At 31.2% G+C, this 27,419-nt stretch overlaps 1 protein-coding gene across 9 annotated transcripts in view; it reads right to left on the bottom strand.

Annotated features, from left to right (window-relative positions):
* LOC126775077 (potassium/sodium hyperpolarization-activated cyclic nucleotide-gated channel 2) overlaps nucleotides 1-27,419 on the bottom strand; it is a 246,944-nt gene that overhangs the window by 19,215 nt on the left and 200,310 nt on the right. For 7 of the 9 annotated variants that reach the window (XM_050496819.1, XM_050496820.1, XM_050496821.1 and 4 more), the window contains one exon: nucleotides 21,621-21,897. In XM_050496819.1, the coding sequence (XP_050352776.1) occupies nucleotides 21,621-21,897 (277 nt within the window). Of the gene's footprint in view, nucleotides 1-21,620; nucleotides 21,898-25,768; nucleotides 26,016-27,419 lie in introns of all 9 variants that reach the window. The other 2 variants (XM_050496826.1, XM_050496825.1) reach the window with 1 other exon arrangement.

Raw genomic sequence — 27,419 nt, 5'->3', positions numbered from 1 at the left:
TGGTAAGTGATTTTCACAGGCAATATACGATACATTCGTAAGTAATCATGCGAACTAAGATGTTATGTTCCATGTGCCTGTATATATATTATGTTCATCCTTGGAATGAGTGGTACCTGAGGAGACGATGCACAAACGGTATCTACAACCATCATGTTATTATATTTACATATAAATTATATGATTGCTTATTGCAATCGAATTTAAATGATTAACGTTAGTTTTGGTTCAATATACGTGTCGAAATGTGATTACAATTTGACTATTGTTTTATTCGATAATTTTATACGGCAGATATTTACTGCTCAGCGGGGAAATCATTATATTAAACCCACGCTAGATTGGATTCCCCATATAACGCAAATGTATAGATATAATCGAAGCCACGCAGATTTCGTACAAGGGTTGCACCAAATTATTTATTATATTTGAATAATTTGAAATATCATTTTGCCCTGTTTTGAATATTTGAGTCCTATTATTGATTATTAACTTTATGTCATAGGTAAATTTAACTAAAAGTAAATATATGTTAATTTGTAGAACATTTGGGTTAGTCTTAACTTGCTAAAATAATAAAATAAAAAAATATATTTTTAAATATCCATCGCGAAATTTTAAAGCGTAGTGGTTTAAGTATAAATTGTTCGCTATAATATTCGGTAAAACATGAGATCTGAGTTGGTATATAATCTCTTACGCTGTAGTTACCCAGACACTCACTCTCCAAGCTCAAGCACAGCAAAAGAAAATATGTTTTAGCAGATAAATTTGCGAAAATCCCTATTACTATTCATGTCCTTTTTTAAATTTGAATATTTAAGAACTAAAACCTCTTCAAAAATATAAATACTGGCAACATTATATGCCTGCAAATATCCGCTAATGGTAGTGCATTTTGTAATTATATGGAAATAAATGATGCTGAAACGAATGATATGCTATGCAGCTATTGACCATTGTCATCATAAAGGTGTTTAAACTGCTTTCGTGATTAAAATAATGACCCACTTTATATTTGTAATGGCGCACTTAATGGTAATTTTCTATGGAACCAATATAGTTTATTATGTTTTCTTGTTTGTTATACAGCCAACACAAAATAAATCCGAGATGGCCTAGTGGTTGGAACGTGTGAATCTTAACCGATGATCGTGGGTTCCAACCGGGCGAGCACCACTGAATTTTAATGTGCTTAATTTGTGATTATAATTCTCAAAAAAACATCGTAAAACAACTCGTGCTTGACGGTGAAGAAAAACATAGTGAGGTAACCTGCACGTTTAACTTTACTGGTATTCTACCACATGTATATTTCACCAACCCGCATTGGAACGGCGTGGTGGAATCAGCTCCAAATTTCTTCTCAACAAAAAAAAGGAGACGAATTCTTAGTCTAGCCTGTGGGACATTCATAGGTTTTGCTACTGTTGTTTTAAAATAATATCAGTTTATTTAAAAGACAAGAATTACAATTCTATGACTTACTGAACTTCGGCCACGGCGACAAAGGATAACTTACACAGGTTGGATTATAGTATATTAGTATTGCGCGCAAACACGGGTGCGCTCTATTTCCTTGCTATCATAGTTCAACGGGACGGCAATTTGATAAAACCAGAACAAGCGCAAAAGCCACAGCTTTGTGTGATTTCTGAGGGTCAAGAGTGGCAACATCCTATGAGTACTGATGCTTTTCTGACCGGAAAAATCAATTAACTTTGGTGATTCGATCAGGGATTTGAACATAAAGCTCGGGGATTCGTAACGTTTTAACTATTATAAATTATTAAAAAAAAATGCATAAGTACATCTATTTTAATTCATACGATGGTTTAAAATTTTTTGCACAGTCCTATTGTTTCGGTGCCCTAACAATCGGGATTGTTTTTAATTAGGAATGTTTTGAATTATATACATGTCGTGACGTGTGTCGGTACCTTTAAAATATTATTCTGTTATTTGTGTATGTTTTTAAAGATTAATATATTTTAAAGATGTACATTTCAGTAACGAAATTGACTATAAAGCAAGACAAAACACAATAGCTGGCCCGGTTGGCGTTGGTTGTGGGTTCGATTACCACCCAGGACAGACATCAGGTAGGGCTTTGTGCAAGCTCGTCTGGGTAGGTACCACCCACTCATCAGATATTCTACCGCAAAACAGCAATACTTGGTATTGTTGTGTTCCGGTTTGAAGGGTGAGTGAGCCAGTGTAATTACAGGCACAAGGGACATAAAATCTTAGTTCCCAAGGTTGGTGGCGCATTGGATATGTAAGCGATGGTTGACATTTCTTACAATGCTAATGTCTAAGAGCGTTGGTGACCACTTACCATCAGGTGGCCCATATGCTCGTCCGCCTTCCTATTCTATAAAAAAAAAAAAAAAAAATTGTGTGCATGATCATGTCTGTTTGTTCTGAGTTTGGGTGTAATTATCTATATAAGTATGTATTTACAAAAGAAAAGTAGTATTTGTAGTATATCAGTTGTCTGGATTCCATAGTACAAGCTCTGCTTAGTTTGTGATCAGATGGCCGTGTGTGAATAATGTTCTAGGATATTATTATTATTATTATACCGTGTTATATTTTTTTTTGTTAAGTTTTCACTTCTTACCTAACACCGTGTGTAGAACACACGTTGTCAGGGGCTACAGAGTTGGATTAAGGACAGTCCTGACCTAAAATACCTACCCACCTAATATGGAAGCAAAGTCGCGGGCGGACTAAATCCAAACTAATCTTAAATAATTTCGACCTGAAATCATGCTAAATAATTTGATGAAAATGTTCCATTATTATGGTAAGTAGGTCACGGAGCTTTCATTATATTACATTATCGACAAGTGTTATCACTAACGGCATTAGTGATGTCAGATTTGATGCGGATGCCTAATAAGCGAAAAGATACGGTAAAGTAGATTAAAGCTATTAGTATGCGTCTCGATTTAAATAAGTCGCTTATAACATAATAGCAATCCTTCGCGATTTCGCACGATCAGAATTTTTTTTTTTTCAAGTTTAAGGATGTATTGAAACGCAAGGCCGGCTCAATTAGCTCGTTCGGAATAAAAAAAATTGTATCGATATTCTCAAATGCTCGCGAGAAACAAACGACAAAGTTAGATTGAATAAAAAATATTTTAACCGTCGGGGTTTTCGCATCAGATATTTCCGGGCGTCTTTAAAACTAGTTAAAAGAAAGTTTTAAGAATCTGCTTCCGATGTTCCATTTAGTTTTCACGAGTATATAATAAATTAAAGTATATAACATATTCTTATTGATAATATCGAGCATATATTAAAAATATATGCTCGATATTAAAAAAGGACCAAAAGTTACTGTGCTAAGGCTTTGTGCAGGTCTGTCTTGGTGAATATCATCCATCAAACATCAATTTTTATGACTTTTAATTTGAAGAGCCAGTGCAATAACACGTACATAATGACATCATAGTCACCATAATACCATTATTGACTAGTTTGTCCTCCTTGTATTGCCGGTGTCTTTTGGGCAAAGGTGAAAATATCGTATGCCAGAAGGTTTATGTTTAAAAGCTTTTAGCTTAGATTATAAAATATTGATTTTAAGGCTTAAAAATATATGATATATTTTTATGGTCATTTTTTTCTATATAGATTTAAATTCAAGAGAAAAAAATTTGAAGGCGACGTCGGCATAGGTTCGAGAGATCTTGAGACGAGGGCGATTCAACTTTACTTCAGAGCACCTGAGCATGTCCAGGCCTTTGTACTTGGGGTTTGATCCATATCATCCATTGTTCAAACATCGAATTTGACGCTTATGCTGAAATAACACTTGGGAATTGAGGGATGAATAACAGTACTTCTGTGATCGCTTGATTTGACCACATTACAAACTCTTGATTGAAAGGTGAAGTTCGTCGTTAGCAAGATTAAAAGTCTTGAAGTTAGAAACAGTTTATTTAGATACAAGATGATTCAGCGACTTTGTATTTGTGTGAGTGACTTGTGTTCTCGTGTACTTTTTGTTCGATTATCCGTTTTTTTTTTAATTTCTCATTGGCAAAAGTATTTTAAGCATATAACTATGATACACATGCACAAAGTTTTATTGCATTCATTCCAGTTCCAGAATATTATGTGTAATAATTAAATAAAATGTATTTTTGATATGTTTATGAACATGTTATGTTTCGTGAACACGATAAAAAATTATAAAAAGTTAGAGTAAATTCAAAAGTAAATTATCTACAATTATGAATTCTGATTTCACTGTAACAATAGACTAATAATTTTACTAGCTTAATTATATATTACAATTTAACAATCAAATAGTCTTTAAACCAATATTTTTTTATATAAAAAAATGTTTAAAAATATTCACTTTGACAGCATGAGTCAATTGTTCTAAGTGAAATGTTAATTTTATTTACATGTATAAATATAGATTTGTAGATTTCAATCAGTAATTATTATTAGTTATCATTCTGACTATTACTATATGCAATAAATATTATACTATATATAACAACAAATGCTATGCCGGGAAATTCATATCGCTTTTGTAAATTACCAATTACCATTTCATTTTAAAGACTGGCAACTTTCTTCAAAATAATCCATGTATTTTATTTTATTGTATACTTAACATGGAAATGAATAAACTTTTACTTTAAAGTATTTATGGAATTTTTTAAATATGTTTTTTTAGTTTGCCACCTTTAAGAGAATATTATTTAAAGTAGGATATTGGTATTTAAGTCGTAAGATAAGGAATGCATGATGTACAATCGGAATGGTTTAACAAACTATGTTTTGGTTACGCACGCTGATTTTGCTGACGAATACGTCGCGCTTAATTTACGGTTTACCGAATATTTTAGAATGCTTTCGTTCTGATAAATCAATTCGTCGTACTCGTGACACTAAACGAATTTTAAAATGAGACAAAATAAGGTGGTACCTAATATGTTTTTTAAATATGTAGTTTCGAAGTAATCGATTCTTCCTTTGTCTAGTGATTTACTTATATAGTTGCAGATCCCGAGATCCTACAATCAAATCCGGGATCAGGCGTAAAAAAGTTAGTGAGTATTTCTGTCAAAAAAATGTCAGTAGAAGCCAGAAGTATGAAAGATGTCTGTGTCTCCGTGTCTCGGAGAGCACGATAAGTCGTTAGTCATGCTACGGAACTCTTTCCTGTCGTTTTTCAATTGACGCCCCATCGAATAGTGATAACGAAGGGAATAGAGAGTACATCTGTGTTTGCGTAAATACTGAAGCACTATAATATCTCCTACTCAGTTAAGTAACCTCCGATAAGAATGGCCACCAGGGCATCAATCATAATAGTACTCTATTATATTTATAATATTATTTGATTTTGATCATAATACTTTATCCTTTCAATGTTTCATGCGGTATATAGTAATAAAGTATGTTGTTGCAAGCTGTAGATTACCTAAAGAACAGCTGGTATTTATCCGATGCCTCTGAATTATCTAACGATAACATATGGTTTGTTCTCACAAGCCGTTACGTGTTTGATGTCGACAATTCGCTTAATTTATATTCTTGCTCGGTGCACGTTCCTACATGTCTAGTACGCGTTGGTACGGAATTTGTTTCAAAACATCACCATTGGCTAACAATGGATCATAAAAGGAATGTTCCATTATTTGTAAGTTTAAACAAAAAAACATTTTACGAAACGAGTCGATATTTACCGATAGTAAAAATAGAAGAAATGGTTTTTTTTAAGCTTTGTTACATACATTGACATAATATGATTGTGGTTACCTATTCAATGTTTTTTAACGCGAGTAATATTGTATTGAGTTTTTATATAAAAATATTTGATATTAATACGAAGCAATTTTGCTTCACACAACATATTTTAATATAATTAAAACATAATAGCCATAATGGTTTGATTAATTACTTTATTAAACTTTTAACATTGTTAATTAATAGTTATAACAGTATATTATTTTAAAAATATGTTCTTCAAGCATTCTATAAAAATATTTGACGCAATAATGGACTTGGACGAAGAATTAATGTTGCACAATATTGTAACTCAACTTTAACATTCTATTTTTATAAACGAATGAGCGAATGAGAGAATGAATATTAAACCACTCGAATAAAACTTGCATATTTCAGTTCACGTTTCTGTCATATTTCATTCAACGAGCTGTGCAGGTGAAATAGGAAAATTTGTCACCTAGATTATAAAGATTTGCGAGACAGTTGAATTTGGAAAATCGATTTTACAATAAACCGCTCACTAGTGCAATTGTAATCCTCTTGCTGGCGAAATTCGTTTAGCATTGTTGTAATTACATTTGCATTTATACAACGATCAACAGATCCAACGAATAAATGGAATAACTGTAGTTATAATTGTTATGCAATAATAAAATAATGTATTTAATATGCTTTTTTATCATAATTGCAAAATTATCAAATTTAGCAAAATTTTTAAAACCATAAAAATAGAACACGGGAATCTTAACCGCAGATTGCGGGTTCGAACTCGTGCAAACATCATTGAATTTTAATGTACCTAATTTGTAATCGTGAGGAAATCTGCATGGGAGCAGTGTGGTGGAATTATTTCCAAATCAGCCGTTAAGAAGAGAGGAAAGCGTTTGCCCAGCAGTGACATTTATAGGCTATTACACTATATAGGCTATTACACTATATTTATTACATTACATACATATACGATAATTAAAACTAGTTAATTGAGCCAAAAAACTCAAAAAATTGATTTCAAAATGTCATTAAATATTTTCAACCTAATTTATTGACGTTAATTTATATCCCTCGTAATGATAGTTTCAACGTAATATTGATCTAATATTTCATATTACGTTTAGATGGGAGATATTATCTAATATTTCTATAGTAGAAGACGAGTTCCAGGTTTCTAATTTACCTGAACTTTAATTGCTGTTTATCAAAGACCTTACGCCGAGGCTGCTGGTAAAACGAAATTGGCAAATTTCCCTTTGGCTTGCTTTAATATTATCAATGTTCTGGCATGTTTTGAAACGATGAACGTTTTATGTAGATAAGATTACTTCTGAAAAATAATTTATAATATCCTAGATAATTACAATATTTATCCTTATTAATATATTTCGATAATGTGGTTTGTGATTTTAGCATTAAAAGATACGAATTACTGGAATTGGTAGCTTTAGATAAATATTTAAGCCCATTTTTTTTATTTAGTTTGTTTTACAAAATGCATTTAATTATGTTGTAAAATAAACCCAATCCGGCCGTCCAAACAGATAAGTGAATGCTAAAATGATTTTATATCTTATACAATCTATATATTTATATTTTTATAAATAAATTGATTTATTTTCAAATTTGTTTATTTTCAGGGTAAATAATATTAGGAAGTGTAAATAATTTTTACACCTCTACATGGTTCAAACCATGCGACTCGCGATCGCGTGCATTTAAGTATCATTTTCTTGTTCACTTGAGAAATCGTCGACATATCGCGTGTAGACCGTATCAATGTAGACGAAGTAACGATTAGAAGTTCAACATTCTGTAAGAATAGCTTAACATTTATAAATAACTTTTGTTTAATGGTTCAGGAAGGTAGGCAGATAAATGATACCTGCTGGTAAATAGTTATCACCGCTAATGGTCTTTGGCACTGTAAGAAATATAACCTATTCTTCCAACAAACACTGCGCCGTGGACCCTTAAAGCTTGTATAATATCGTGAGTAACTTGGTATAATTTGATAGTTTTTTTAAACTACGTCAATACCCATTATTTATATATTATAATTAGAAATTGTTTTGTATATTATCAATTAAGTAACTTAACCTTACACTTCAGTCGGCAAAAGCTCCAATTAGCTTTCATGATCATGATCACATCATCACATGAAGTTGTCATCAATTAACAAACCGTATACCGTTGAAGTATTAAGACTTAATTAATATATCTTTTTAAGTTTAAAAGAGGAAATGAAATTATCCTTGACAAAATAATTAAACTTGAATAATTGTAATGTGTTTTATAACTTTTATTTAGATTGAAACATTACTTAAATTTAACCTTTTCAAAATTAAAACATCTTACAAATATTTTAAGTTAATTACTAGATGACCCTCTCTTATTGAGCAGTGATTTAAAAGGGAGATTGCCTTATCAATATTTGAGTAGTATTCCGTTGGCATCTAGAATTTGCTTAAGGCGTCGCAGTATCTCAGACGACCTCGGATTTCCATGACTCATGTAAGAGAACTCATAAAATATTCTTCACGATTCGAGGCGATTGTATCAAAAAAATATTCTACGTGAGAGGTAATATATAAATATGTATTGTTAATATGGCTAATTGCAAGTCTAATCTAAAACCATAACAATCATTATTTTCATTTTCTTCTATCTGTCTGTTTGTTCGAGGGTTATATTTATAACGACTAAAAATTACAAATGTAAATAATTGGATCATTATTAATTGAACTCTAAGGTTCCGTCTTCATTTCATAAAAATCGGTTGACTCCATCAAGTTTATGTAGGTACATAAATACATGTGATTACCTTCTATTTTAACTAGGTATAGTATAAGCCGAGATGGCCCAGTGGTAAGAACATGTGAATCTTAACCGATGATCGTGGGTTCAAACCCGGGCAAGCACCACTGAATTTTCATGTGCTTAATTTGTGATTATAATTCATCTCGTGCTTTACGGTGAAGGAAAACATCTTGAGGAAACCTGCATGTGTCTAATTTCACTGAAATTCTGCCACATGTGTATTCCACCAACCCGCATTGGAGCAGCGTGGTGGAATAAGCTCCAAACCTTCTCCTCAAAAAGAGGAGAGGAGGCCTTTAGCCCAGCAGTGGGACATTCACAGGCTGTTACATCATACATCATAATATAAGTACCTAAGTTTAATTACAAATAAAACTTTTTCAAGATTTTCTATGTTGTTATTTCAATTACGTTTTAATTTTTTTATTATTCTATACCTTATTTCTATACATGTCTTGTTAAAAAGCTTGGAATAGAATGAGGTAAAGTTAGAAATATATCGCTTTATTTTTTATTTATTAAGGTAATTGCTAACTAAACACACACGGGTAAAGCCGCATGTGCTAATTTCTTCATAATTGTTGCATAAATCTCGTCGTCTCTTTTACAAATAAACCTTTAGTAGATTACACTTTCCTTATGATAGAAAATTATATAAAGCATCGTCGAGACGTGTTATGTTCGAAAATAAATTATTGAAAGCTATTTAATGTAATAACAGTGTCCCGGTACCATCACCGCAATAGTCCAAAGCATGATTAGGAGTACAAATCTTAACCGACGATTGCACGGTCATATCTGGCTAGCCCACCACCAGGCTATTTAGAGATTCAAGCATCTAGGCACTATGACATTTAAGCAAACCCCGCCCTAATCGAAGCGTTTAGAGTAAATATACATAATGTTTGGCTGGGTTACCTGGTACCCCGGGCTACCTTGTAGGCCTTGGCATAAATCTAAGACTGAGCACTAATAAGCTGTCATATGCTCATTTGTATAGCTTATAATTTTATTTCAGTAAGGGCATTATAAGCATTGTGCCATATATACCAACTCACAGTTCAGTTGAGCAGCGTGGCAGAATAAGCTTCAGAGCTCCTCCTTAAACAGGAGGCTTATGCCCAGTAACACATTTTTTATAAATGTTACTTTCAAATTCAATCTACAGATTGATTACGTGATTATATATTTACTGTCCTGTACTATCACGAAAATACTTTCGTCTCTTGTAAATTGTATCGCTACGGTGATCGTTATTAATAAACTGGGTATACAAGATGTTTAATTAAAACTTTCTGCCATATACATTACGAAGTTTCGACGGTCAATACGTCTATGGAATTAGTGTAAGAACGTTTACGATATGATCGGGTCATTTGTTACGACGAACAGAAACATGTAGTTTGCTTTTTCTTACTATATATTAGTGAGAGTTCAATTACTTGAATAGTTCTTCTCTTACCTGTTTGTCGTTTAATTTTTTTTATAAATAAATGGTACTAATAAAAGACGTCGCGTGAGAAACTTTACTACCACCGTCAAATAGCAATGCTCAATATTGTTCTGTTCCGGTTTGTAGGTTGAGTGTAATGTAGTGAGCCAGTAAATACAAGCACAAGAGACATGAAAGCTTAGCCCCTGAGGTTTGTGGCGCATTGAATATTTAAGGATTGGTAATGTTTCACACGGTATTAATGTCTATAGGCAGTAGTGACCATTTTCCATCAGGTGGATTAGTACCAATCTGCCTACCTATTAAAAAAAAACAAAACTTAGTTCAAAGATTTAGCTTTGCTTAATATAATTTACGATAAGTCAAAAACAATTTTTGATAATGTTTATAACAATTACTGTTTCACTGTCGTGGTTCTATCTATGATACAAGTTTTATAATGGTATAACATTTACAAAGATCGAGGAAAAAAATGAGCGTTCCGTTAAAACTCCTACATTTTTAGTTTTATAAATAGATAATGTCAGGGCTGTCCAAATGGCTACTTTGACAAAGTCTATTCTCACCTATTGTGGTTGATAAATTAACAATGCCGTTTAACAATGCTGTGTCCTTTTCTTTCGAATATCAGATCAAGAATGACAGAAAGAGAGATCACTATTTAACAAAAATACTAAGCTAATATTGTTACAAAATAAATCCTAACGTAAAAATAGTACATATTTAACACAGCGAAATGAAATACTTAATGTTTAAAATGTATGAATAATTCTTTTGAATTTTAATTAGTAAGGCTTGTCTCCGAGTTGCATCCAACTCTACACATAATATTACAGCGTGATTGCGACAAACACTTGAGTTTCATCTAACGAGCGACTGTAGCGAACTCAACTAGACTTCTGTTTTAACAGACCACGATGGGTCGACGAAGGCCGTGACGTTTATTATAACGACATTAATGTAACAGTCAAAGTTTTGATATGCATATATTGTATGAAATTGCTTAAAGTTATTTATCTGTAAATAGCCTATGCCTCGGGGTTTCATCCTTATTAAATTTTGATTATAAAACTCTTTTTCATATGGTCATAACATAATTAAGTACGTCTTATATATGATATCGTCTCGTACTTGAGATAGGGTAGAACTTACAAACTATATCATATTATAGTACCGTACATACGTTTTCGAGTATGTCTTAAGGTCGTTTGGCAAAAAACTAGCGTGAAGCTCACTTTTAGTGCAGTCAAGTATTAAGTAAATAACTAGACGTTACTATCAAAAGATAGCTTTTTGTAGCATACATTTTCGTATACAGTATGCATTGAAGAATAAATAAATAAGTTCATCATATGACGATTTGGGGACTAAACGATTCAGTATACGTTTCGAAATGGTAATGGTATAATCACTTAAGTATTGGAATATCTTCGTTGAATATCAATTTATTAAGATTTTGTTATATTTGGTAGTAATACGAACATATGCTGTGAGAATGAAAAATGTGATATCTAGAATTGCCAGTATTTTCTAAAAACGAGATTCATTACATCGATCTATCAACTTGACATTTCACTCTTAAATTGTCAGGATAAATTGCGTTGTGGTCTCTTTAAGAACATATTACGTTATATTTTTCGCCCATACTTCTCATCAATGTAACAATATGTATTATAGATCAATAATTGAAACATTTATGACAGATAAACATATTTAATACGATGAACGAAATAAATTAACCAATACCCAATAATTATTATGTCTAAAGTTAAAATGAAGCACAATATTACATTTACTATTATTTTGCAAAAATTTAAGGGTATTAAAAGAATATGACTAGAAAACAATGTTTAAGAATATATATTATCATATATTTTAATTTTTTGTGAATTCAATAAAATAATAAATAAAATCTGTAGAGCTATTCTATAAGAAAAAAATCGAAACATACAGTTGAATATGACTTTGAACTGTCAGAAAGTGAAATGCTACATTGATTGTAACAATTATAAAAATGATTAACGCGTCAAAATAGCGTATCAATTTTAGTCGGTTTTCAAAATTTCAAGAGAAAGATACGAAGTATGTACAAATAAAACTGCTTACATTTCTTTCAATCGATTCGAAAATAAATTTGACGTTAATTATACATATAAAACAAAGAAACAAGGCTTGTTACTGTTTTTCTATTTAAATATTTCGTTAAGAAGCACCGTTGTAGACAGTTATTATGAATAAATAAATTAACGGGTTAAGGTCAGGTAGGGTTGGGACGATCTCGCGCGTTGTTTTATACGTTTCATAACGTCTGGCTTTCTTTACCTTGAATACTTAAGTTCTGTTGTTTCACGCTTTATATATTTATAAACATTAAATTGTTAACGTAATGTCTGTTAGTATTAAAAACTATGACATAAAAGTACATTTTCCATTTAGTATTATTGAATTATAATATTTATAATTAGATAACATCGTGTTAAAATTTATTTAAATGTGAAGTGTAAATTCATAGAATGATATTTAAATAAGTTATTTTATAAATCATAAAATACTTATTATTCACAAATGAAATTTACAAGTAATTATTAGCCTCACAAACAAATCAAGGCCGCGTGGAATGTTGGCAAGACCGCTAGCTGTAATTTCCTACTGAATCACAATTACCAGTGTTTTTTGCGAAAAATGTCCCAGCTTTCCTGTCATGAATGTAAGCGATCGGAGTATGTGATAGATATGTTACTTTTTTGTTAGTTCCACCACTCAATTGTAAGCTATTGAGTTGTTTTAGTTCTCAGTAATAATCAATTATTCTACAACCACATATCAATTTTGCACTTTCCTATTATCGTTTATTATGTATAAAAAAGGCCCTAGTGAATAGGACACATAGATCCTAAGCGAAGGTCACGGATTCAAATCCGGCAAGCATCACGGGTTTTCTTATGCGTAATTTATGCTTGTAATTAGTTTTTGTTTGTTAATGTAAGAAAGAAAAGCAAGAAAAACTTGCACGTGTGGGATGAAAGTCATAAATAAATATATCTATATTCATCAACTCGCTTTGGAGAAGCGTAATGGAATAAGTTCTAAAATACTCTTGAGGAGAGGAACCTTTTGCTCAATAGTGTGGACAATTATTGACTGTATTACTTAGTTGCGGCATGTTGGGTAAATGAGACAGTGAATTATAGACACAAGGGACATAATTAACAATTCAAATTAGACGGTATGTAACGCATTCCCAATGTGTGGTGTGGTTAAAGCTTTACAATGGGAACTATGGTGACCAAGTAGGATCAAATGACTCATTATTTACTTTTTAATTTATGATAAATCATATAATATGAATAAAAAGTGTCTCATAAGACCATTATATCATCTCGTATCCTAATTGCAAGCTTTAGCCGTACGAATTAGATCCTTGCTATTCGTTTATGTCCTCGCTTCAGATAAATTACATCTCTGAGTGTAATTGGCGAGTGATAAATATCTTGGAAGAGCTAAGGACACATTACGCATTCTACTCTTAGTCACAATTGCGCCAAAGGTTTTTTTGTTTCTTTTTCGACTATGTTTAGCAGACGTCCATATCTATAAAAGCAAACCTAAAAGTTTTTATTTTGCCTCCGGCAATACTACTTTGTAAGCACTCACTGTGTATTACGTGAAATGTTGAAAACCGACTTACGGTATTAAGCAATAACAATTAACTCCCGATAGTGGGATCAAAAAAGGTATGCTTGAGGTGGAACTAATTCGCTCACCACTTCTACAAAGGCACAAAGCCATACCACCACCAGCATTATTTAATGTGAATATAATAATATTTTATTTTTCTAAGTTGTCTTGTTTATTTAGGTTTATAGTATAAAATGATTAAATCATATGGGTAATTTAATAATGATTATATTATAGATGTGTTACAACAAACCATACATTACATTCTCGTCACCATTGATGTAATGCAGAAAATATTGCGCAACACTTAATTATATAAATTCTAGGAATTTTATTGTAAAACCAACTTATTGAAGAACGTAATTCAACCCGTGGCACTGACGTTGCTCTCAACTAATTGCTTCAATTTGTATCGTCATTAAATTGATCAATAAGTATGTAAACATAATATGGAGAGGACCGTATAAATGTTCATACTAATATTTTGTAATGTTTAGTCGAAAAGCAAATAAAATTTTTGTTTGCATGATATATTTAAGATGAAAATATTTTAAATGGTATACAATTTTACAATTAAATGAATACAAAAGATTGTAAGAAAGATAATTTTGTTTTTAATTAAAACAGCAACCAGAATATTTCTATTAATAAGTGCATTATTCGTTTGACTACTTATTTTATTAAAACCATATTATTTAAAAAATAATGGTCATGATTCATCATTCATTCATCCCCTAGCCATCTGCGCGGGACATAAAAAGCGCACAGGTGCGTGAAAAACACAAGGGCACTCTATTCCCACATTCTAATAATCCGATGGGACAGTAAATCCAATGCGACCGGAAAAGGATCAGGCACAGGATCAATGACTTCATGTTATTTCCGAGGCGCAGGAGTTTTACCTCTACCAAACAGATATTCAATAACTTTTTATTGACGCGCCCAAGGCTTGAATCCAGGATCGACGGTGTATTCCCAATCCAACATGGCAAAAAATAAAATTATTATTTTCACTTGCAATTGCGTGAAATATATATCCTCCTTTTACTCATGATAGTCATAATACATTTAATTTAACGATTCAATTTAAGACTATCCAAGAGCTTGTAATGATCCAATCAGTGGCAGTTATAATCCCTCTTTACTTCCGTTATGCAATGGTTCACTGATTACAAATCTGACGGTTACGTTTGCGTGAAATTTGCTCGAATAACAATTGGTTTATTTCTATTACAACATAAATTTAAGAAGAAAGTTTTGTTTTTTCTTTATAATAGACATTCCGCTTGAGAACAAATTAAACTTAGTAAATTAAAATAACTTGGAAAGTGCCTTCCATAGATTATTTTTATTAAACTTTTCGTAGTTAAATTATTTATGGAAAGATTTTTATAACAATTTTGGAAAAATGATAATGCAGGAGTTTTTTACGAATAAAGGAATCAGATGGTATTTTGTAATTGATTCGATATAAAATGGTTTGTGATTATGTATTCAAGATATTTTTTTATTATACCGAGGCCTATTCAGATGTTAATAACAAACTTCTATGAAAAATATTTCTTTTTTTTAATTTTTATATCTTTTTAATAGCATTGATGTCTCTTTGATACAATAATCATGGATCACGTGAACCAATGTAGCACGAGGGCCGTCTGCAAGGCGACTTTAGCTATTTACGTAATAACCAGTGCACCGATTCCTTCCATTTCATCGAGATTTAAAGCGATCTATGAGTATCTATATCATCAGGTATTAGTAAGTGTATAGAGTCGATGCTGTCATTTATATTAGACAAATTAATGACACTTTCAAGTAAATATGTAATAAGTTGGTCTGAGTCTGGTCTGGTATGGCCTGGGTGTGGTTCGATTTGCTTTCACTTTTTATTTCCTATTCTTACCCCGTATACACACGCAATTTAATAAGCAAGTGTAATTGCTCTTATACAGTTTAATGAATATTGATTTTAGTTACTACGCCCAGCTCTAAAAACTTTTGATCATAAAAATCATTTGTCAAGTCTATTGTTATCGTGTCATATTTTATTCATGAATTATTTAAATTATGTACAATAGGAAATTACACCAATAAATAATTTTCATATTTCCTAGTAATCACATTAAATTAATTTTATTGCCCTTGATTCTGCTTCGAGACTTACTTAATCGTAACTAAGTAATTTACTAATTCATTTTAATTAGTTAAAATGCTAAATACAACAATAGATATTTTTATAGAATTATCATTTTATTATCAAGAAGTAATTGTATAGTAATAGTACCAATCAATAATACAATTACCACAGACTCTACGCTTATTTTAAGGGAAAAGTAGGAATATAAGTTATTTGAAAATAGTAAATTAAAGTCCGTATACTTTCTGAGCACCACACACCTAGTCCTGCTAGTTCAATGCGGGTTGGTGGTCATGTGACTGATTTTACTTAACACACGAGTGTTTCTTACGATCTTATCCTTCAACTACGAACGTTGGTTTGAAGATGAATAATCAAAAATTAAGCACATTAAAGTCTTAGTACAAACATACTACCATCTCGGCTCTCTTCTTATATTATTGTAGATTCTCAGTTCAACCGAAATGTATATGGGTAAAATTAAAAATATTCATAATTCTATTAGGCTCATAAAAGCACTTTTGAATCGTCATGTTATGGTATTGAATTAAATATAAATCTGCGACAGGTTTTGAATGTAGATTCTATGGAGGAAATACTATATTGACAATATAAGTATTCTTAAAATATACAATTATTATTACATAAAGGGTAATTGTATTTCTATTCATTAGCCGTTTTTCGATGTTGAAAACAGACATGAATTTCATGTTTCACGCATACTGTCCACGTTTTCATTCGAGTCATTAAACAATAACGTTGAATAATCAATATATAGTGCTTTGGGAAACGTTTATTCAGGCAAAAACCCGCTCGTAATTGTGTTTAAATTAATTATTTAATACTTTAATTTGTTGGATTATTTACATATCACATTTTTAATCTCAGATAAATACGTTTATTTATATATTAACTTTAAATGAATATAACGAAACTAATTGAAATTTTAAGCTGTTTTTATTAAATACCTTGTTTTTTTTCGATGTAGAGAATAATTTAGTAATTTAAACATAGAATAACTAACGTTATATAATAAGCGGATTGTTATTTAGTAATGATGTGCGTTCAATTTCAATGTCGGAAAGGCAGTCGTTTAGAAACTGCTCTTTAGACACGGAAATGTTTGCGTAACTAAATCTAGCCAGACACATCTAGATATTGGTAGCAATTGATATTTGATGCATTTGTGAGGATCTGTCCGAACCTTTGACATTGACAGGAAATTGTTCCTTGGCTGAACCGGTTGTATCTTCATTCAATAAAAGCGTGTCACTTACAAAATTATTAAGGCAGAGGCTACACGGTGTACATATTATGATGAATAGAAAAAAATACTTGCAAAGATTTGAATTTCACGACCATTTGGGCAAAATGACGAAAATTTATTTGAAATTTTTTAATTTCCAGCCAGTATGTACATATATATTTTTTTTAATTTAAAAGGTCAAAAAATTTAGTAAATACAGATAAAAAAATACTTTCAAAAGTTATGCATGATAAACTAATTAAAGAGGCATATGTTCCGGAACAAATTAACAATCAAGTAACAATTTTAACTCGTTTATTCTGATCCAGCATCAAACCGGATCGTCACATTTACGATCGCAATACGAGTCTCGTACTACCGGCAGCGCCATTGTTCCAATAATAAATCACAATAGCTTTGATGAACATCGAGCATGTATGATCATTTTGTCTTCAGCGTATTGTATTAACAAATCAAATTACCCGTTCAATTTCATACTTTTATAATAAAGAAGAAATGTTTGTTATTTGTGGATCCATTTGTTTTATTTGTTAATTATATATAATATAAAAAAACGAGTGTAGATCCAAAAGTCAAAAGGCTTGTCAAAAGATTCGATTCTTTGCAATTTTCAATAGATAATACCGGTTCAAGCTCAGCAAGCAACACTGAGTTCTTATTTATTATTTTTGTATGTATGATTTATTTCGTGCTTGTCGGTGAAGGCAAGTATTCTGGGTAAACGTGCATATTGAATTCCTATACTTCTTGTGTATCCATCAAGCTATTTACAGTTATGAGTTACTTTGAATAGTTGCTATTTATGTATTATATTACATTATACATATTAAAAGACCGCGATTATCCCACTGCTGGGGATAGGTTCTCTTTTAAAGAGAAATTTGAGAGTATATTCCAGCACAGACAGATTTACATGTCGCACAATTTTATTAAACACATAAAGCACGTAAAATAACCACGAGGTAACACATTGTTTAGATTGAGCTTAGTAGGTAGCCTTTGATTATTAATTAAGGCATAACACTGGGCTGTTAAGTTTTTAATAATACCTCCAACAAAGTTAAATGTATATGTAACACATTACAAAACCTAAGGTTACTAGGTTACACATAATTCCAGGTAGCCACAGCATGTTAAACTACTAAATGTGCAATAACTTTGTATTTAAAATAATTTTGAATATTTAACCTATACCTACAAATTATTTTAAAAACAAAAAAAAAATAATGGTATTTTTTTATATTAAATAAATAATTTAAATCGGTAGGTCATATTTATTGGTCATATTATCAACAATTATAAAGTTATCAGAATAAGTAAATTTATCATCTTAAGTGTTTAAAACAAAAGATTTTTTCCTTTTACTGCATATAATTTACACGAATGGGTAAAGAGATAATACGACATAGGTATGGAACCACAACCGTGTCGTAAACTATTGAGTGATATTTCTATAAGACGGTTTTTTTTTCATATACAACACTATTTAGAAATAAATTGTTCTATCGCCAAAGGAAATTTTATTCAGATAAAGTTCGTTTTTTACGACAATTTTATTCATGTTAGGCCAACGCGACTTTAGGCAGTCAGGAAATAAATCATAGCACTCAGTACTAACCGAACCACAATCATAATTTCAGCACACATCACATTCACAAGTAAAAATGTATACCGCCCAACGAAGTGAGCTAGTCAGCTAGTGGTATATACTTAGATTACCTACAAGAAGATTTTCTCTGTACAAACATAATTTGCTAAAAGAATTTGAACGTTGTTCGAAAGTTTTCCCTTGTACGAGACCTGAAGAACTTAGCAAAGCATATGTTTAAAGTTTCTAAAGCTGAGAATTTAATAGCAAGTTTAGAAATGTAAATTATTGCACAGCAACATTAATCTTTAGCACATACGAGACTTTTTTTTTAATTTATAACTTTAAAAAAATGTTCTCGTTAAAATCTTTTAAAATTGACAGCGGCAAGTTTTTTTGTATCGTCCTGTCAATATTGTTTGTTTTTTTTTTTAATTTACCAATTAACCAAATATTTCAATATTTCAATGAATATGAATCTTTGAAGTTATGTTAAATTAAGGTTTTCAGGTTGACTGTAGTGATTATAACATTTTTTTATCTCTCATTATCATACATTATATCAAAGGGTATATATAACTCGAGTTTTGACCTTACGAAGTCCGAACGGGTAGCAAGTTAAACATAATATACAGATTAAATGATACGATAAACTCGTATAAAACTGAACGCGTTGAATGATGAGAAGAATGCTAGCAACGTAATTGTTGGATTGCAATTCTGATTTTCTGAACAAAAATAACCAGTGAAGGCAATAAATCTAATAAGTGTATTTTACCTATCACTACATGTATTTCTTTGTTTCTTGATATCTGTAATATTAATTGGCTATTTAATAATCAAAAAGTTTGCATCTAGAACAAAAATAAATATTAAGTTTCAAATAATCAATTATAATTCAATGTTAAATGGACAGGAAATCCTGAGCCTTTACTCGAGCGATAAAGATAACCTTGTCATAGAAAATTGTAATAGTAGCTTGGATTGATGTTTTACCATAAATAAGTGTGAAATCATAGACTATCGATCGACCAGCATCTGTAACTAATCGTGATAGCGAGTTAGCTGAGCGGAAGCTGTCACTTCATCAGATAAACGATCAGTCGAACATAATGTTTATTTTATATACAAATGTTTAAATGTGTTTTAAAATATTGAATTTTATAATAATAAAAAGTTTCTTAACACTGCTGATTCCAAGAATGTGGATTCAAATACCGTTGAAGCTGTCGGTTCAATACATGACTGAACTTAATAAAAATCTTTACATATACATACTTACTTATGTAGTATACTTAGTTATACTAGCATACAATAAGTTGTAATCGAATTCATTTAACTTCAGATAATATTAAAAAAAATATAGTATGTCAGGTAAAACTCAGCGCTAGTATTGCAATGAGAACAACCGGTTATTGATACCTTTTTAACCCAGCAAAAAAAAAATCCATAGTGACATTGATCTGATTGATTGTAATTTGAAAAAAAAGGTTAGTATGCATTTATATGAGAGTAAAAATTGTTAAGATATTTTAATTCAATATTATCTCTTAGTGGTAATTTAGTTTGTGGTAAGGCTTTGTGCAGGTCCGTCTGGGTAGGTACCACGATAGGTAGCTGTACGTCGAACGTCAAACAGCTATAATTATGTACTGTTATGTTCCGATTGGTAGAGTGAGTGAGCCAGTGTAACGACCTTCCACCTAACCTAGTTCCCAAGGTTGGTCGCGCATTAGCGATGTAAGGATATTTCTTACAGTGGCAATGTCTATTGGTGGTAAGCACTTACAATCAGGTGGTTGCTTCCTCCTACCTATATAATAAAAACAAAAAACTGTGGTTGTGTTAACTCTCAGATAAAAAATATTAATTACTAAGATTTTAAGCGATGCATATAATTTTTACCGTAATATGAATATCGTCGGATTTTACGATTTACGATTAAATAAACGAATGAGAGCTTCCAACATTTGCTATTAGATAAAAACACATTAAAAATATTTCTACGTTTAAATAAATTTAAATAGACACGCTGACTTTTGAAACGATGGTAATAAAATCTTTATAAGGTAATTAAAATTTACTATGAAAGTGGTACTTAATAGGATTACAGTTTTTGCAAGCCCTTCGGATAAACCGAAACGAAGTGAATAAATTGAAAATAGGCGGTTTTTAATGTTGAACATTTTATTCAAAGAATACTTGTAGGCAATTTTCCACTAATCTCATTCGGCCTTGGTTTTGTGAAGGTATTTTGCAAAATAATGAAGCTTATAAATTGCGAGAGAACGCAAATATTTCTTGAAGTGCATTTTAAAAATTTAACAACCTCAACTCAAGCTGGGGTTCTGTACTTTCCGCGGCATCGCAGATTAGCTTTGGTTACTAAGAATATTTGATAAACTAATTATATTTTAGTTAATCTTTATAAATCTGGTACGTTCAAAGTGTTCGAAGTAGGTAATAAAACCATGAATCGTAAACATGTGCCACTAGCACTTCATTCAAGCAATTTATCAACGTACTTTATTCGCGGCCAAAAGTTGAATTTATGAATAAGAACTTGCTTTGTCGAGAAAGAAAAGTTGAGAAGTCTTATTTATTTACCCTCGTTTCCTTAAAGAGGTATTTGCGGAAGTTTTATTTGAGGAGTTTACGACCGCTGACGCTGAAAGTGCAGCGAACATTGATGCAATTCTTACTTTTATCGCTTGCGTTAATACTTGGAAATTGTGACATTTTATGTGAAGGAAAAGTACGGCAACTTTGTCTCGGCGTTACTGTCTTGACTTGTTTTGTATCAAGAAGCCATTAACACAGATACATGTTGGTTGTTTTCTTAGATTTTCATAAATTATTCACAAAAAGTCCTTCAATAGTACGAAAAAATATATTAAGGTTTGATATTAAACAAAAAAAAACTTACCTAAAACTACTGCACGGGTGGATGACCCAATGTCCTGCCGCCTTCTGCCTGATGCGCTCCTTCATGAGAGCCTTTTTGGAACCGAAAAGCTTCATGGCTAATTTGTTGTCGGTAGGCTGGAAGAGGGCCTGCAGCTGATTGCGCAGGAAACCCTGCTTGGCGTCGGGTGCTGGGGGCGCGGGCTCCACGGGTGTGCCGTACAGGGACACATCGTCCAAACCACCAAAGTGGACCTTGCCTGTGCCGCTGCCCTGCTTCAGCGACATATCGGCGTCGCCTGCAACACAATAAAAATACATAGTATTTTTTTTCAAAACAATTAATATACGTGAAGTTATGATAAAGAACCTCTCTTTATGAATGACAAGCTTGGCTAAAAAAATAACAATCGATCGATAAAAAATTATCAGTCGATCCTATCACATAAACTTTTGTATGTAAAGCTATAAAAATAAACATAACAAAATAACATGTTCAGCATTAAATATTGACATTGATAAAATAGAAATTAGACAAGAGACAAGACGAGAAAGTGAACATTTGTTAGTCAGTAATAGACAGGTAGCGACGTAAGAGAAATGAAAGTTTGAGAACACCATTAGATTCTCATATTTCGTCGTCAATATGTCATATCCTATTTTCATACAGAACAGTTTAATAACATGGTTTAAAGATGACAATTTATGGCCCACTTCTGAGTTATATGAATTTCAATTTATAGTCTTAACGCAACAATAAACATTTTATGGCGGCAATATTGTTAAGTGTTGTGTAATAGTTTTAAATAAATAATCATCAATTGTCGTATTACTCACATAATTATTGTTTTTCCGCGGTTTTGGAATATAAAAACTGGTTAAGATAAATAAATGTATAGATTATACAATAATTAGTCCATACAGATTAAACAAATGTGTAAAGGTAACGAGTATATAATAATTACTCGTAAGTGTTACCATTACTTGCCGAGTAAGCTATAGAAGCGACCATTAGGCTAATCGTTAAAAGATTTCGTGGCAAATTATTACAATGAGTGACATCATTTTATACAATCTAAACCATGTGACACATTAATTGTGTACTGATTTTTATATTATATATACTGTTACTAATTAACTGATTTTAAAGTAAGAGAAGTTAAGAGAAAGTGATACTTTGAGTTGAATGCAGTTGTTTGAAAATTTGAGTGAAAAGTTTTCATTTCTATCGTTTCATACTGAAACAATTCTGACGTAAATAGATTTAACGTCAATTGCTTTTACTGAGAGGTACGTACTTTTAATTTTCTAACAACTGCTGTTATTTCATTCAAACGTTATTTATACATATGTACATCTGTATAATCTTATTTCTAAAGGAAAGCAATATTCAATACTGCAGCTTTATTACATACTGCCGAGTGTTATAAGCGTGTATCGAAATTGAATTCGATGCTCCAATAATACTTAGTTCAGTTATAGCGAATAGAGAAGTGGACTACAATAGTGTCCGAGGCGAGGCTATCACGGTAAATGGTTATTGTTCTTTCATATACATGCGCTTGCACAGTATTTAATGTGAACGTTTCCTGTTTATATCGTTCAGCAAGTACTGGTCGTATGATGATTGGTTATAATATCGTTGTTCCGGATTTATGATTACTTTTTAATGTGTAAAGTAAATAGCTACGCTAAATAGAAACCAATTATATCTGTCTAATCTTAAAATAAATCACTCTGCTAATGTCTTACTCTAGAGTTGATTTTGTAAGAATAAAATTCATGTTTTTTTTTTTTTATATTTAAATATATTTTTAAATTATTTGAAGACAAATTTAAGCTTTAATTAGAAAACGTGGATCTTAACTGAAGGTTAAACCGAAGCAATGCATTGTTTTCATGTGGTTAATGTGAATTTATAATTCATCACGTGTTTAGAAGAAAAAAAAATTGTGACGAAATCTGCATGTGTTGGATAGAATACCGCCACATGTGTATCTTCAATGGAGCAATATGGTGAAATGATCTCCAAAACTACTTTCAAAGAGGAGAAGCATATGCGTCAGCAAATGGAAATCTCGAGCTGTTATGTTTCTTCTTTATAAGTACAATCATTATTGAAAATGCGAGGAAAACATATATATGTAATCTTATTTTCAATTTATATTATTGATAACACTATAACACACTTGTTGATAATTACCAAACAAAAAAAAAAGAAAATTGTTAGACAAGCATTGGAGAAAAGCTACATATATAAATATTTTCGTCAACTTTTATTAGTTTTTGTATCCAATATCGTAAGCATAAAGTTTGTTCGATCGAACAAGTAACCCATGTCCGTCTCTGTCACGAAGCACGTGTTCAGGACGACCTATTGACACGTTGACATGTGAAAGCGAGATAAAATTACTTTGCATTCTTATACTATAATATTACTAATAAAACAGTTTAAAATATACAAATATTTCACTAAAATATTTGTAGTATAAAGATAGCTATTATTAAGATAGATAATTAGTAATCAGGTGTAAACAAATAAATATAATGCTGAATTTAATATTCAAAGTTATTCTTTTATTAAGAATTGCTGTAATGTGAGTAACATCTGAACATGTATCATTGTTAGCTCGCTCGTTTAACATCTCGAATATGACCATTACAGCTGATAAAACAGACGATTAAACAATGAGCCAATAGCACTTCATTGATTCAAGTGGCGTCAACACTGAAACTCGAGATCGCCAATCAACTGCCCCGATACAATGTACTGCCTTAATAGCAGAATTGCTAGAAGTTTAAACGTCTTCCACGCATTTTATGTGATCTTGAATTTAACAGTTACTGGTGAATCTTAGACCGAGTAAACATTATACTTTCAGATCTGTTGCGGTATACGAAAATATCTCTGCTATTTTAAGTTTACTACCAGTTAATGTGCTAGTCGAAGAATATTGTAAAATGCTTGTTTTTGTTCAACAAGCAGAAAAAATAAGCATCGGTATTTGAATTTAAGTAATTTTGGGAATATTCATTCGTAATGTGTAAGCGGTTACCTTGGTGATCTTGAAAAGGATTATATTCAAAGTATCAGATGTTCCAGTCCTGATATTAATTCAGACAAATTGCTGTACTTTAATTAGAATTCTCATAAAGGACAATCCGACCGAACGCAAATAGAACTCTTGGGATAACAGTTGGTCCCTTATTTAAATATTTCAGGGAATTGCTATACTTTGTTTGAATCAAAAATGATTTATTTGGATAAAAAAAATCTAATCTTATGCTTGTGATTTAACTGTATGTAAACCTACATTTAGTATAATTATTGCCACAGTGCATTCTTTTTTAGCCTTGAAATCGACAGTAATACAGTTTATTCGCGATGATGTCACGAGGATCTGCCACGCGAGTTTAAACGTAAAAATGACCATTAATTAAGAAACCGTAATGCGATAACACATTAATGATTTAAGCGTTCTTTTTTTTAAATTATAATAATAGTAATCATTAAAACTCCCCACTTATGACTTAAAATTTTTGTTATAGATATAATTGACGAATATTTAATATATTTACGAATTTAAAAGTTTTTTTGTGTAATAATAGTAATATACCCATCGACATAAAGAGCACTTTATTTGTGAAATTGCGCTCTGTACATGAATTAAAATTCCAATGTTATCGCCTTGCATAGTTTTCTAAGATTTCTCGGTTATTTTCCATAATGCGATATAATCAGTAACTTAAGCAAGACGATTTAAAAATATATAAATATATTGTTGCTATTTAAGTGTAAAGAAAATAAGTAATTGTCATTTTAATAGAGGTATAGTATGATTAGATGGTTTATATATATAATGTTTAATAAACATCCCTCCATATTCATGATCAAGACTGAATTGACATTACTCAAATAATTAAAAAAAATATTATTTGAAATCAATTCAGCAAAATGTATAGGAGATAAATTAAAGCGAATTAATATAACATGAAACATTATATTGCGCGCAATCTAAGTTGGCCTGAAGTTAGGTTCATTACGACCGCACACAAACACAAAAACAGTATCTATACAGATATAGAAAATACAAACAAGTGTGCAAAATTGTGCCTAATTTCTGACTAGCCAATTTAAATCGCGCGTTTACATACATATATTATACTTACCTTTCGGCATTTTGGAGAGATTTCTTAATTTATATTTCTCTTTTAATGTAGCCGTTGTGATTAGTTTTATTTACAAACAGGTTAGCTTTCAATTGTTGTTATACAATTTTGACATCACAAACACAGACACAAATAGAACAACACAGAGGGTTAGATTAATCTTCTTATTTACACTATGTTTGAAGGGTTTTAATTTCTAAGTTACGAATGACTATATTCTGACTATGCTTGGTGGCTTTAGGTTTGGCTGAAACAGAAGTTATTTTTTTTCAATACGATAAATATTATTTATATAATCCATTGTTTATTTGGATTGACGTTATCGCTTAATTAGTTATTGCAGTTAGTTATTTTATTAATAATATACGTAATACATTGATAACATTGATTGTTAAACATGTAGCTGTAAGGTTTTAGGTAAAGTAAATCTCTTGTTTATATTTAATTATGTATTTTCATAAATATTTTGTAATCGGCCTTGAATGATTGGCACTCGTTCCTAAAATAATGCTTAGTCCAGTTTTGGAATAAGATGCAAATTTTATACATTTTTTTATTATTTATCGTAAATAATGTGTAGACAAATTATTTACGATAAATAATAATTCCTCTCTTAAACAACATATGTAACTCTATTTTTGTTTTATCTCTTCCTCTTGTTATTTATCATATTAGTTTTCGAGTTCCGCTTACAAGTGGGTTTTAAAGACTGTACTCGTTTCTGATTACTTTTTCATCAATAGATGTATACCATTATATCATTAACATGTACATAATTATACATATTAATCATATTTTTTTTTATAGAATAGGAAGGTGGACGAGCATATGGGCCACCTGATGGTAAGTGGTCACCAAACGCCCTTAGACATTGGCATTGTAAGAAATGTCAACCATCGCTTATAGCCAATGCGCCACCAACCTTGGGAACTAAGATTTTATGTCCCTTGTGCCTGTAATTACACTGGCTCACTCACCCTTCAAACCGGAACACAACAATATCAAGTATTGCTGTTTTGCGGTAGAATATCTGATGAGTGGGTGGTACCTACCCAGACGAGCTTGCACAAAGCCCTACCACCAGTAAAGTGGACTTCTTTAAGAACTTTAGTCGTTTTTAAATTTAGATTTAGTGTATATAAGAACGGTACAGACTATTAACGAAGAACTATAGTTGAAACAATAAATGCCACAATATTTGCATCAAGTTTTAAAAATCGTTTAAATACAAAAGCGTACATTCGAGCTAAGTATCATAATATCGGCCTGGAAACAAGACATCATCTAGTATATGAGGTAATAGCATTATCCCCAGCCTCAGTTAAGGTGCAATTTGACAGCAAGTGCAAATTATATCTGAGAATAGAATAGAAGACGTCCCAGACAATTACCGGGCAATTGAGACAAAAGGATAATGTTTGGCCGCTGTGTCAAGGTCGGCGTTATTTGTTCAATTGAAAATAAAAATTGATATAAAATAAATTGATATTAATTCAATTTGTAATTTATGACTTTTAAATAGTGTTAAAATAGCGAATTAAATGAAAAATAAGACTTAAAATAAATAAGTAAGAATTTATTTATTAAAATATAAAATATTTTAAAAATTCGAATTCTAGATAAATTGAGAAACTTTGATCTATCTCAGTGA

This window comes from Nymphalis io, chromosome 17 (assembly GCF_905147045.1).
Source record: "Nymphalis io chromosome 17, ilAglIoxx1.1, whole genome shotgun sequence".
Lineage (NCBI taxonomy): Eukaryota > Metazoa > Arthropoda > Insecta > Lepidoptera > Nymphalidae > Nymphalis > Nymphalis io.
Note: the sequence above shows the minus strand (reverse complement) of the source record. Positions and strands in the feature narration are given on the sequence as shown.